At 43.5% G+C, this 14,743-nt stretch overlaps 1 protein-coding gene across 1 annotated transcript in view; it reads left to right on the forward strand.

The window, feature by feature from the left end:
- Nucleotides 1-9,160: 9,160 nt before the first annotated feature.
- Nucleotides 9,161-14,743, forward strand: part of LOC128694402 (uncharacterized) — a 131,176-nt gene continuing 125,593 nt past the window's right edge. The window contains exon 1 of the mRNA XM_070097838.1: nucleotides 9,161-9,189. Within this exon, the coding sequence (XP_069953939.1) occupies nucleotides 9,161-9,189 (29 nt within the window). The remainder of the gene's footprint in view (nucleotides 9,190-14,743) is intronic.

Genomic DNA, 14,743 nt, shown 5'->3' on the forward strand with positions numbered 1-14,743 from the left:
AAAAAAAAAAAAACTAATTATATATATATTGTATTTATTTATTAAAATTGCTCTTTCTCCCACCGAGTTAGGATGATCCAAAAATAAAAAAGCCTTTCACCATCATTCCAGAAGTGCTGACATTGCAATTTAGATAACCCTCGAAAGTGCAACATCACCCCTCCAGGATTCAAGTCCGGTAAACTGGTCTTCCCTGAATCCCTCCATTAACGTTATCTTGCTCACACTCCAACAGCACGTCCATTAAAATCCACGTCTCCATTCACTCTTATCTAACACGCTCGCACAAGCCTGCTGGATGTTAAGTCCCTATAAATCTGTCTTTCACCCCCTCCCTCCACCTGTTCTGAGGGCCTCTCCAACTTCTAATTTCCACCCAAGATTTATAAACCCTCTTGATCATCCCTTTCCAACCCCTCTACATACCCAAACCACCTGACCAACCCCTCCTCAACTCTCCGTCGTCGCCTTTTAATTTCTATAATCCTAAATTCTCTTTATAATAGTCACAACATATCGTTCTCCAACATGACCTCTGCGCTGCCTCTAACCACCATCTCTCTGCAACATTTAAAACCCATGCCTCGCACTATAACCCACTATTATAACACGAACATAGATAAGTATGTTTATGGAGCAACGAGCAATGTCAACAGACTGACTGATGTTGTAGTGGCCAGGTTTAGGCTTGGTTACAAGTACTTCTGGCAGTTTGGGAGACACGCATGATGATCAAACTAAATGTAAATTGTGATCAGGCATATGGTCACTGTCTTGAACACTGTGCTTAATTGTCCACTTACTGAGGAATACAGAGATGTTATAATAACCTATGTGACATGTCAAGATATCTTATTAATAAAAATAAGATACCAGATATAATAAGCAAATTTCCTAAATTTGCTTGTAACAGATAAGTGACCTATAGATATGTAGATATAAATCCATATGTATTCCTGTTAACCCTTTGGGGCCTAGTTCCTGGGCCTTTTGTGTATCCATATGCTCTTGAGCTACCGTCCACAGGATGGATATGGGGTGCACAATAAACTAGCCACTTCGGTGGCAAAATCTAAAAAAATCTAAGTATCTGTGCCATTATACTGTGGTACATTACCTAAGTGTTCCCTTCCACACATAAACCAATATTCTTGCACACATGCCTGAACACCAAACTTTTCCTCGTATTTATTCAATAATAATAATAATAATAATAATTAATAATAATAACTTATTTACTACATGTACATAGTATACAAGCCTAGCTGACATCAATGACATACTACTATATAGAAAGCCCCTTGTTATGCAGTGCATTTCTGGCAAATTAGGTCAGTTTTGTCCCAGGATACGACTCGCACACACATCGACACCATGCCTAACCCTTCTAGGGTAGGGTAGGTGCCCGAGCCTTTAGCTCATAAGACTGTCATTCCCATTAGCCCCCTTGGGGCGGGGATGACAGACCAGAGAGGCCTAGCTTGTGGCTAGGCCTGGGGACAGTTGGTCCCAAAGATGAGGAGATACTTGTGCCTCCTCCCATGGGAGACTTAGGTCTCAGACACTCCCTAAAGAGGGAGCCAAGGCCGGGCCACCACTTGGAAAAGGCCCGGGCCGGGAGAGTACCGGCAAATCAAAAAGAAGAAGAAGAAGAAGTACGACTCACACCAGTCGACTAACTGCCAGGTACCCATTTTACTGATGGGTGAACAGGGACAGCAATTGTCTTATGGAAGCACGTTCCTAATATTTACCAGCCGTACCGGAGGAGATTCGAACTCTGTACCTCAGTGTGTGAGCTGAGTGCGCTACGATCGAGCTACGGGGCTATTTTAAGGTTCACATCATTCATAGATCCATCTGTAAACATGTCTACTTCCAAATATCTCAGTATATTCACTTCCTCCACGCTCCCTTCAGTCTGACATTCAATTTATCATTGCCTAAATGTTTTTTGTTACCTTCATCACCTTACTCCCTTCTAGATTAACTTTTTTTTCTGTTTGTGTACATGTTATGCATTACAACTGTGATGGAGCAATAACATGGTCTTGTATTTTCTGAGGTAGTAATCACGTGCAGTCAATTCAGCACAAGGAGCTGGTGGAGGCTCGATCCTACGTGTTTTGGAAGTGGAATGTCAGAAATGTTATGCTTGACCATATACATCCCTCGGTGGATATATATTGTTGATCTGTGCACATCTTAGAGATGCAATATTAATTTCGTAAAGTTGTCAGACAAAAAACTTTTTTATAGAATACCTCGTAATTACGATAATCAGTACGCTACGAGGATACTTACAAATAGTCTGGTTTCTCAGCTGCGAAATAATCCCCGTGAGCGTTAATGTCGCTACCATAAATGTTGGATAAAAAAAAAGTACCAGCGGCAGTAGGATAGGAGTCGTGGTGAAGCATGATAATAGTGTCGTAATATACGAGGAGGACGATCCTGCTTCCTAGTACACTTCCCCCTCCTGGTACACTCCTGCTTCCTGGTACACTTCCCCCTCCTGGTACACTCCTGCTTCCTGGTACACTTCCCCCTCCTGGTACACTCCTGCTTCCTGGTACACTTCCCCCTCCTGGCACACTCCTGCTTCCTGGTACACTTCCCCCTCCTGGTACACTCCTGCTTCCTGGTACACTTCCCCCTCCTGGTACACTTCCCCCTCCTGGTACACTCCTGCTTCCTGGTACACTTTCCCCTCCTGGCACACTCCTGCTTCCTGGTACACTTCCCCCTCCTGGTACACTCCTGCTTCCTGGTACACTTCCCCCTCCTGGTACACTCCTGCTTCCTGGTACACTTCCCCCTCCTGGTACACTCCTGCTTCCTGGTACACTTCCCCCTCCTGGTACACTCCTGCTACCTAGTACACATCCTCCTGGTACACTCCTGCTTCCTAGTACACTCCTGCTTCCTAGTACACTTCCCCCTCCTGGTACACTCCTGCTTCCTGGTACACTTCCCCCTCCTGGTACACTCTTCCTGGTACACTTCCCCCTCCTGTTACACTCCTGCTTCCTGGTACACTTCCCCCTCCTGGTACACTCCTGCTTCCTGGTACACTTCCCCCTCCTGGTACACTCCTGCTTCCTGGTACACTTCCCCCTCCTGGTACACTCCTGCTACCTAGTACACTTCCTCCTCCTGGTACACTCCTGCTTCCTAGTACACTTCCCCCTCCTAGTACACTCCTGCTTCCTAGTACACTTCCCCCTCCTAGTACACTCCTGCTTCCTGGTACACTTCCCCCTCCTGGTACCCTTTACCCTCCTGGTACACTCCTGCTTCCTGGTACACTTCCCCCTCCTGGTACACTCTTCCTGGTACACTTCCCCCTCCTGGTACACTCCTGCTTCCTGGTACACTTCCCCCTCCTGGTACACTCTTCCTGGTACACTTCCCCCTCCTGGTACACTCTTCCTGGTACACTTCCCCCTCCTGATACACTCCTGCTTCCTGGTACACTTCCCCCTCCTGGTACACTCCTGCTTCCTGGTACACTTCCCCCTCCTGGTACACTCTTCCTGGTACACTTCCCCCCTCCTGGTACACTCCTGCTTCCTGGTACACTTCCCCCTCCTGGTACACTCCTGCTTCCTGGTACACTTCCCCTCCTGGTACACTCCTGCTACCTAGTACACTTCCTCTTCCTGGTACACTCCTGCTTCCTAGTACACTTCCCCCTCCTAGTACACTCCTGCTTCCTAGTACACTTCCCCCTCCTAGTACACTCCTGCTTCCTGGTACACTTCCCCCTCCTGGTACCCTTTACCCTCCTGGTACACTCCTGCTTCCTGGTACACTTCCCCCTCCTAGTACACTCCTGCTCCCTGGTACACTCCCCCCTCCAAGTACATTCCTGCTTCCTGGTACACTTCCCCCTCCTAGTACATTCCTGTTTCCTGGTACACTTCTCCCTCCTGGTACACTCCTGCCTCCTGGTACACTTCCCCCTCCAGGTACACTCCTGCCTCCTGGTACACTTCCCCCTCCAGGTACACTCCCGCCTCTTGGTACACTCACCCCTCCTGATACACTTCCCCCTCCTGGTACACTCCTGCTTCCTGATACACTTCCCCCTCCTGGTACACTCCTGCTTCCTGGTACACTTCTCCCTCTTAGTACACTCCTGCCTCCTGGTACACTTCCCCCTCCTGGTACACTCCTGCCTCCTGGTACACTTCCCCCTCCTGGTACACTTCCTCCTGGTACACTCCCCCCTCCTGGTACACTCCTGCTTCCTGGTACACTTCCCCCTCCTAGTGCACTCCTGCCTCCTGGTACACTTCCCCCTCCTGGTGCACTCCTGCCTCCTGGTACACTTCCCCCTCCTGGTGCACTCCTGCCTCCTGGTACACTTCCCTCTCCTGGTACACTCCTGCCTCCTGGTACACTTCCCCCTCCTGGTACACTCCTGCCTCCTAGTACACTTTCCCCTCCTGGTACACTCCTGCTTCCTGGTACACTTCCCCCTCCTGGTACACTCCTGCCTTTTAGTGCACTTCCCCCTCCTGGTACACTCCTGCTTCCTGGTACACTCCTGCCTTCTGGTACACTTCCCCCTCCTGGTACACTTCTCCCTCCTGGTACACTTCCTCCTCCTGGTACACTCCCCCCCTCCTGGTACACTTCCCCCTCCTGGTACACTTCCCCTCCTGGTACAGTCCTGCTTCCTGGTATACTTCTCCCTCCTGGTACAGTCCTGCTTCCTGGTATACTTCTCCCTCCTGGTACACTCCTGCTTCCTGGTACACTTCCCCCTCCTGGTACACTCCTGCTTCCTGGTACACTTCCCCCTCCTGGTACACTCCTGCTTCCTGGTACACTTCCCCATCCTAGTACACTCCAGGTTTGTTGTTGTTGAATCAAATAGTAGTACCGCTGTAGTTTATTTCCACTGATCTTTCCACAGAATGCGACCAACAAATTAATTTATAGGCACCTGTTTATTGCTAGGTAGCTGGTTTATAGTTTGAATCATATTGACTACTCTAGTATCGTTAAGCTGCATGTCACCTCTGCTCCACCATCAAGAATACTGTAGTTCATAAAACGTTGATTTAAGTAATCCACACTAATCGGTGTGTATATTTTTCCCAACAGATTTTCCTTATAGATTTTCGTTTATAACTGAGAACGCCTGTTCCGATCTACTTTCAAGTTTTCAACGCTAGTATAATGTAATTATGGAAGGTTTCGTGCACCTTCAGGCATATACAAGTGCCTTCAGGCATATACAAGTGCCTTCAGGCATATACAAGTGCCTTCAGGCATATACAAGTGCCTTCAGGCATATACAAGTGCCTTCTGGCATATACAAGTGCCTTCTGGCATATACAAGTGCCTTCTGGCATATACAAGTGCCTTCTGACATATACAAGTGCCTTCTGACATATACAAGTGCCTTCTGACATATACAAGTGCCCTCTGGTCAAATTTATGGACGATTCTCAATCTTCGTTTCTCTGTGATAACACGAGAACCTTATCTGATAGGCTTCAAAATTTTAACACTTGGGTATCCTACTGGGTGTGTGTGTGTGTGTGTGTGTGTGTGTGTGTGTGTGTGTGTGTGTGTGTATTATATTATCTTTTTTTTTAAATATAAAAATAGCTTTGCTGTAATTCAGCTTTCGAGCCAAGAATAATTCATTTGTATGATGCTGTGATAATTAACTCTTCAAAATAACCATTACTGCTCCACTTCCACTGTCTGGAGGCATTAGAAAGAAGCTTATGTTCATCCTTGTGCTTTATCCCTTAAATTGACAAGTGGTGATAAGATAGTTGAAATTTATCTCCTTTGGATGTTACTTCAGTTACTGTATAAAATGATGAAAGTATTTAATAAGCGAGTGTGTAATGTAGCGGACTGAGTGTTATGTTAGTCTTTCTTATTTATTGTTAATTATATTCTATCGATCGAGAGTAAGGAATTATGTTAGCGCGAGAAGAAGATCGTGGCAGGAAACATGCAAAGATACTGTGTAGTCTTAGAAGACTAGCAACACCATGTTGCAGGTGCTACTGACACTGGTGTCCTAACACCACCACGTTGCAGGTGCTACTGACGCTGGTGTCCTAACAACACCACGTTGCAGGTGCTACTGACACTGGTGTCCTAACAACACCACGTTGCAGGTGCTACTGACGCTGGTGTCCTAAGAACACCACGTTGCAGGTGCAAGTGATGCTATTTAAGATGCAACTTGCATGGCAGTGATGTGCATTAATCATGTACTAACAGTGTGTACAATATCTTCTATCACTTGCTTCACTACGCATTATCGTCACCTCGTCTAGGAAGACCTAAAAACATTTTTGAAAATTTCCAAGACATTTAACAATAATCTTATTTTGTGTGTGTGTGTGTGTGTGTGTGTGTGTGTGTGTGTGTGTGTGTGTGTGTGTGTGTGTGTGTGTGTGTGTGTGTGTGTGTGTGTGGCGGGTTGCGTGCGATAAGAGATGAACATCACAAATATTCCTTCTTTGGCAACTAACTTTCCCTTTCTTAGTGTTCGTTTCATTATTTTTCGTTCGTCTGAGTATCTTGGAGAAAATTATCCATATATTTTTGTTGGTAAATTCAAGTTGAGATATACCTGATGTAATACGTTAATATTATCAAGCTGGTATATCTTCTAATATATAAGAAGTAAAATAGTTTTATTTCAACGATTTGTTGCGTATTTTTGTCTTTTTTTCGGTTATATAAAAGATGAAGTTTGAGAAACTTATAATTTAGATGAAACATAATTAAAAGTTGTGTAAAAAATATTTTTAATATCCGTAAGTTAGTGAATTGAATGAGTGAGCGAAGGTTAGTGGAGTTGAGAGGGCAAGACCAGGCTAGATGACTGGAGTCAGGTTAGTATTGGTCTTCACCTGACAGTGTACACACAAAATAACCACACTCGTTGCTCCTGCTGTTTTTACTGCTACTCGGGATTATAGTCACCAGTTACCATAATATTCAAGTCACGTTATAAAGTGTCTAGTCCAGTGAATAATGTTATGAAGCTTGAAATTTATCCTCTTAAATGTGCTCGGTGATTCATACATCCGTGCTAGTTAGTCAGCATCAAATGAACGCAAGAAAAGTATTGTCTAGAATGTTACTAGAAATGGTAATCAAAATATAAATTTAGGGCTGTTGGACCCAGTAGACAGTGTTATATACGATCCAAGCACTTAACTACACACAAGTACTAATGAGGAGATAATGTGTGTATTATTTATCACGATCAACTATTCCATCAAACTGTGTGCGTGTGAAGGGCAGCAAGATGATGACCAGCCACGTGACAAACAAGAAATACGAGGTCGTCCCAAGTGACATAGACAAGACCAGATTTACGCGGCAGGATATAATGAATAAGTTTCGGTGTGTGGTCACTAGGTTTGTTTTTAAGGTGGCTAGGCCTGCTTAGATTATTTGATGCTAGTGAGCCTATGATTTAGTTAGGTAACTATATGCTTGAAATGATAGACGCATGGCTTAATAGATATTGGTAAATTTTTAAACTGACGATACCTTATTTGAGTAGGTCTTAATAGGTTATTTTTTTAACTAAGTAATTAAATACAGTATACTAGTTTTAATTAATTATGAACACTCTAGAACTGCAGAATGAGATGCATACACAAGTTCAGTATTGACCTGAATTATATAGTATGACAGATAAAACAGACATGATCACTAGTGTACAGGTGATTTATGGCGTTAATGACCCACTTGCAGACGATAGGCTTTAAGCTTAGCTTGTGGACGAAGTGTAATGTGCTGAAGAAGTTACTTGATGTACACCTGGAGTTTACCTGGAGAGAGTTTCGGGGGTCAACGCCCCTGCGGCCCGGTCTGTGACCAGGCCTCCTGGTGGATCAGCGCCTGATCAACCAGGCTGTTGCTGCTGGCTGCGCATATTTTAATCCACTGATAGGTCCTAGGCAGTCTGTTTCCCAGAAAAGTTTATATTATCCGCAGGGACAACAAAGACAAAAGGTGACGTTATATAACAACACATGTATGTATGTAGAGGACAATGAAATTTATAGTAGTGCCACACAAATTGCTTGCCCTGTGCCTCCCACAACTCTTATTCTCACACTACTGCCTTAATGGTCCTGACAGCCTACAACTTAATACCTGTATACGAGATGAGGTCGCGGACAACATTGTATCAGGGAAACAGCATAATTATATCGTATCATGATAGACAAAGAAATAGTTTAGATAAGAATTGCACAGCTTCGTGGCGAAACTATTTTAACATGTGCAGATTTGGGACTAGTCCCTCTAGGATTTTCCACTTTGTGAATGCCTCCGATGATCGACTTAAAATTTTCAACGCTGATATTTAGCTGCATTGGAAAATTATGCACATTATGTAATATCACATTTGCATGAATTGAGGTAGAGGGAAGGGAACTTAGTTTAGGGGATACAGAAGATATCTTTCTCTGATAGTGCAGCAAGTGAAGCACATTTAAGGTGTTGTATATAGCGGCAGTGCACGCTTGTGGTGAGTGTGGTCATGTGTCAGGTTTCGTGGTCGACAGTGATCGTAGACAGTGAAAAAAAAATACCTCCATCACAAATGACAAATGAGACCAAGGTGTGTCATGTGCAGTGAATACTCTCGTCACTTATTTCAACGTATATGTAGGAAGGTGAGGAAGACTGTGTGAGGTTTTGTTGACGTTGGTACACAGGTGTATCTTACCATAAAATATCCTTTCATTCACACATTGGCGAGGTACAGATGGTATCGACCTAGGTGGGTACAGGTGGTGTCGACCTAGCTGGGACACTAAGCTTTATCCTTTGTATCCATGAAACTTCATCTTTTAATAATTATCATACTATATTAGTGTGTGTTGTTTAAAATATATGATACTCGAAAGACTTTATATTACTTGTTACTTCATAAACTGGAACACAAACAATGCCGATCATTTGTACAAGAGCTGTTGCAATAGTTAAGGCAAGAACTCGGCTTAATATTTAACTGCAGTAAACACTATAATTCCCTACGTTGCAGTAGACTGCTAGCCCATGCTGGTTTATAAGACGTGTGCAACACTTGGGTATGTGATTGTAGAAACGTTTCGCCTGCGCATTAGGCTTCTTAAATCGAATACATTCGATTATGGCGCTGGAGACATTAGAAGTGGAGAGGTAATTTTGAGGTGATGACACTGTCAGTCTTGTAAGGGGTCACTTTGCGACTTTACGTCAGTAAATAGTATACCCAGGAGTTGCACATGTATCTTACTCAACTTGTCGGTACTGTATACCAATTGATGAAATTAAGACACATGTGCAACATCTGGGTATCTTTATTGTAGACGTATACCAATTGTATACTTTCGTGTGCCCACTCATGTCTAATTCATACTGAAAGCACAATGTGGAAACAACGTTAGTGTGTCGTGAAGTGTTGTCAAGTGCTGGTTGACTCTGACTTAAGCTTAACCTACGCAAGTGTTTGTTTCAGTGGCGCAACTTGAACGTTTTTTTCACCCATCCACAATACGGTTGTGAAACCAGTGTTTTTCTATGTAACTTCTAAATCAAAATTTATCTTAGCTGTTGAACCTGAAATGGAACAGTTCCCTTAGTAGCGCCCATCACCACACTAGCGTACTTCAGTGCCCTTGTTGACCTATCCAGCCCTCCATATGTGGCCTACCACTGCTTGCATACTCTAGGCTCACAAAAAAATATTGCTGTTTTATTTGTTATATCAGTAGTATCGCTAATGGCTCTTAACTCTTGTATTCTTTATGGTGGTATAGTTATTTGCAGATAAAGCTGCTTTCACACCATACTACTCAAAACTGACTCGACCATGCAAGGGTACATTATTTTGTATGTAATTACTGAGAAACTGTTCACATTAAAAGTTGAGTTGAGTCGAGTCAACTTGACTTGACTTGTGTAAAAGCAACATTAGTGGCGCTGCCCAGTAAACACCCTTCGAGGCAAGTCTTCCCAGAGCGTTCCTCATAGTGTCGGTTTTTAGTTTCTAATTCACTGATGAATCTCTTCATAATGCCTCCAGGTCTTCATATTTAATTTTATTAAAAGATTAACCTACGTTTATAACTGAGAAGAATGTGTTGACAACAAACATCACATGTCTTGTGTCCCTCTCCAGGCTCCCACCTCCGTGGTAACATAACTGTGTTCAGTTTTGAGAAATATTGGGAAGACAATACCCGGCATACTGCCCAGACTCGACCACAGTTAGGTCAGCAGTGTAGACGATGACTCAGTGTACACTGACTCACATTGTTGCTACGCTGATCTCAAACTCAAGTGAAGCAGGCAGGTTGATCGACCACACACGGCCTATATAGGCCCATCAACCAAAGGGGCGACATACCTAAAACGAAGCGTACTGAATTCTTAGTCTGCTACTGAAACTCTCAAAATAGTTTTAGTAAATTAGAGGCATAAGTAAAATTAATGTTGCTTAATTTCACTTAATTTCTCATAAAGGTTTCCTAAAATTATGAATAGTATTATATGAGCTCGTTATGTAACGGCACAATTCACAAAATAATTCACAGGTTGGAGAGAATTTAGACTACGTGGCGAAAACCTCTGCCTCCTACTTTTGCAAACATTGGCGGGAGAAATCCCACAGAACTCGTTGTTCCTAGGCATCCTCAGAGGTAATGTTTACCAACTACTTGTACACAAATGTTATTTTCATAGATACTATCACGAATAGCTAGTAGGATGGTTGACAGCAACCGTCCAGAGAAGTACTACCATCCTGTCCAATGAGAGAAATGGAAACCTGTTAATTTTTTTGCACTTTGGCGGGATTGCTGATCTGTTGTCACAAGAATATGTAAGATGACAGGTAAAAGTTCAGTCTGTACCTAAGGTGTACACATGCCTTGACTTTACCCTGTGATTCTTAATAGTTCTTATTCGTGTAATATTTCCTTTCTAACTAGGAGGCCTGGTCTGAGACTGGGCCGTGGGAAAAATAATCCCCAGAACTACTAACAGATATTGTTAATGTCAAGACTGAATGGTGAGTGATTTGTGCTGCCAAACAGGCAGTATCTACCGCACAAGGAAAAACTAGAGAACTGAGAAAATGAGAGAAATGTCAATTGCTTCCAAGTGGGAGTCCGGGTGTGGCAACTAAATTATAAGCAACATCCTCTTTCACAATTAACTGACTTGAAACAGTGACGGATGCCAGTCGGGATGGAGAGACTTCAGCTGAAAGTGCCATTGCCGCTTTGCTCATTGTACCTAATGCACTAATTGGTTTAAATTATATATACCCTAATTTGGTTGGCCCCGACCACAGATCTCAGATTTGTCTGACTACCTGAGTTATTAATGAGAATCAGTCAGCCGTCAGGTATAGCAGAACTCATCATTCGGATCTCATAAATCTGACTTTGATCTCCTTACACTTATTGTAAGCACTATATCATGATGGGTCCAAACACACCCTACAGGATGTGGCACATCGCATCATGTTAACGATAAGATTGTATCTACTTTTTTTTCACCAGTTAAGTTTACTATATTACGAGACTTATCTACTAATTAGCTCAGCTTTGTAATATACAAAGAAAAACTGTTTACCCAATGAGGTGGCCATTGTATTGTTGAGCCTAACATCTTAAGAGATGAGCTGCAAGTACATATACTAGCTTCAGTCTGCACTAGTTTGGCCCCTCAGGCAAAGGTGTATATACAGAGGCGTATGACTCTCGTTTACTTTAATCCCTTTTTAAAGGATTAAAGTATTCTTGACTCGTTTAATTCAGTCTTAATGGGCCTCGTGTACTCGATATGTTTACAACTGCATTAACTAACATGCTCAGGTCCTCGTAGACACTCCCTTCAAGAATGTGAGTGGTGGGGTGGAGTCCTACACGTTTACCTAAGACTATCGATCTATGAAATTGGACTTGTTCTCTTCTTCCATGGATCAAATTGATATTCTCTTATTCCCAGGGGCTGTATAATAAATAAGAATTTAGTGTTTCCCTATGAAAATAATTTATATACTGTTAGTGTTCGGAGGATTTTCAATGTACAGGCAATAAGAGGAGAGCCAGAGATGAGGCCGAGAGGATGAGCTCTACGCACTCAAGGAGGAACTGATAGCGAGCCACAGGGAAAATATGACAAGCCAGAGTGTTAGGAAGGCATCACAGTTGGTGATTAATGAAGGTGCAGGGCTCTATCTGAGCGAGCGAGCAAGCAAGCAAGCAAGCTGGCGTGCAACACTCCTTACCCGTCTCTTCCCACACTTGTTCGCCCTCCTCACCATAGGTAGTCACGACACCCACCAAGCCCCCCACACACCCATTACTTTCTATGGAATGAGACTTGAGCATACTCGTTTAGCTCATAATCAGGTGGTGCTATGTGAGAGTTATGGTGTCATGGTAACACATCTTAATAATACATCCTTGGCTACAATTTCCTGCCCTGGGCACAGTTTTTGTAACCACCGAGAGGTATGTCGAGACCTCGGGGATACTTTAAGAATAGCTTATTACGTAAATGATTAATAAACGCACTAGTGGGGTAGCAGTGTTTTAATCTTTTATGAATGTTAGTTATACAGACTTATAACTATTGTTCTAATTGATGCATATGTAGTGTGCTCTAATTAAATGCTTTATAAATATCAGTGCTGCTGCTACTACTACTATTAACTGTACACACCGTTGAAGTCTCTTTCGGTAATAGCGCTCTGTAAACCGTCCTTGACTCCGTGTGGTGGCAGTGTTAGTGTCGCCCACCTGACGCTTGGTCATCTTATTGTAGAGCAGGAAGCGTGAACCTTCCACACAACCCTAGGCAGTCACCTTATCACGGGTGTGAGGTTTAATCGCCCTGATTGCCTAATAAAAAATCCAGTCGCCAGTATTTCTTCATAGGTAGTGGAGAGATTCGTCTCCAGTATTTCCTGGTACTGAAGAGTCGGTTTGACACTAAGCTGGTCTTATTATTGTAATGCCACCGTTAATTTGTCATAACCCCAAACTGGTGCTGAACGTAGCAGTGCTTAAAGTTAAAAATTGGTTGTGATAGTGTAGTCATTATAATGGAAAATTTTGTACGCTAGCGCTAGAAAGTGAACAGTTGTAATGACTTCAGTCACAGCACTCTCATTGCACGCGCTGTTCACACTGTGGGTGACTCGTGGACAAAACCCACACCATGAGATCCTGTGCCATGCTGGGAGTGTCGTGTGTGCCGCCCACACCCCTACCACTTTCTGGGTAGAGGACTTATTTGCCCTCACCCACATACCTTCACCCACGCCTGCAGTGGACATCAGTGTCTTCTTTTGTGAAGTATAATGCGATCCTTTATTGACAACGTTTCGCCCACGCTATGGAAAATTTTATAGGAGTGATTACTTGTACATACCTCAACATTACATGCATATGAGTAATCTCCTTGGGAGACAACAACGATATTGTTTACCATAGTCACCCATGTAGACATGTGAGAAAACTTAACCACCACTGGTCACTGCAGGTGGCCCCTCGACCCTCACAATAAGATAAGATAAGATTTCGTACGGATTTTTAACCCCGGAGGGTTAGCCACCCAGGATAATCCAAGAAAGTCAGTGCGTCATCGAGGACTGTCTAACTTATTTCCATTGGGGTCCTTAATCTTGTCCCCCAGGATGCGACCCACACTAGTCGACTAACACCCAGGTACCTATTTGCTGCTAGGTGAACAGGACAACAGGTGTAAGGAAACGTGTCGAAATGTTTCCACCCGCCGGGAATCGAACCCGGGCCCTCCGTGTGTGAAGCGGGAGCTTTAGCCACCAGGCCACCGGGCCACAATCTTATCCATATCTATCCGAGACCAGTATAAATTGGGTAGCACCCTCAAGTACGGCGCTACTAATTAATTGTGGACTGTATAGATTATATTAGTTTAACTGAATGAAGGGGGGGGGGGGTAGGTTACACATGGATATACCCATCAAGGAAAAAACACTTGTACATAATCCCACCACTTGCCAGATATTCTCTGGTGGTTACTTGATGTGGCTGGATCACCCATAACCTATCCAATTAAAATATACCTAACTGGCCAGTATCAGTCTGCTATAACTAGAAAGGTTACTTAACTGTGGGTGATTGATGCTCCTTATTTCCTCCATTCACCATCTCTTTTCGATATCCTGCTACACCGACACGGTTCTTATTCCAGCAGGACGAGGTATCCGTTGGTTTGTCCCGGTTTAGAAGTCGTGATTCCATGAACTTCACTTTCCTCGTGGCGGGAACAACGTGGTCTAGCGTGTTCACTCGGAGCAAGGCGACTTATTTCTCTTCACGCATTCTCTTAACTTAGCGTATTATCATTAATTACATTGCAATTTACAAGACGATTTAATGTCTCATAATTATTATACACATTAGAGAGACGCCAGTTTCCTGGTTCCATGCTTTCCCAGCCTCCTCGCTACCTTCAAAAACCTCCCGCCTCTCGTGCCCCAGTTCGACCTATACCCCCGCACATCTGCGCATGCCCAGCGGGAACCCAGTTGGTTCCATTCAAAATACAAATACATTTCGACCCAAATCAACACATTAAACACTTATGAGGCACTATAGCTTCGGAAATTAAATAATTTCCACACATGCAATGGCCTTCATCATGTGACTTGAAAAACTTACTGTGTGAGCTAAACATTACCAATATAAGATTT

This window comes from Cherax quadricarinatus, chromosome 60 (genome assembly GCF_038502225.1).
Source record: "Cherax quadricarinatus isolate ZL_2023a chromosome 60, ASM3850222v1, whole genome shotgun sequence".
Classification (NCBI taxonomy): Eukaryota; Metazoa; Arthropoda; class Malacostraca; order Decapoda; family Parastacidae; genus Cherax; species Cherax quadricarinatus.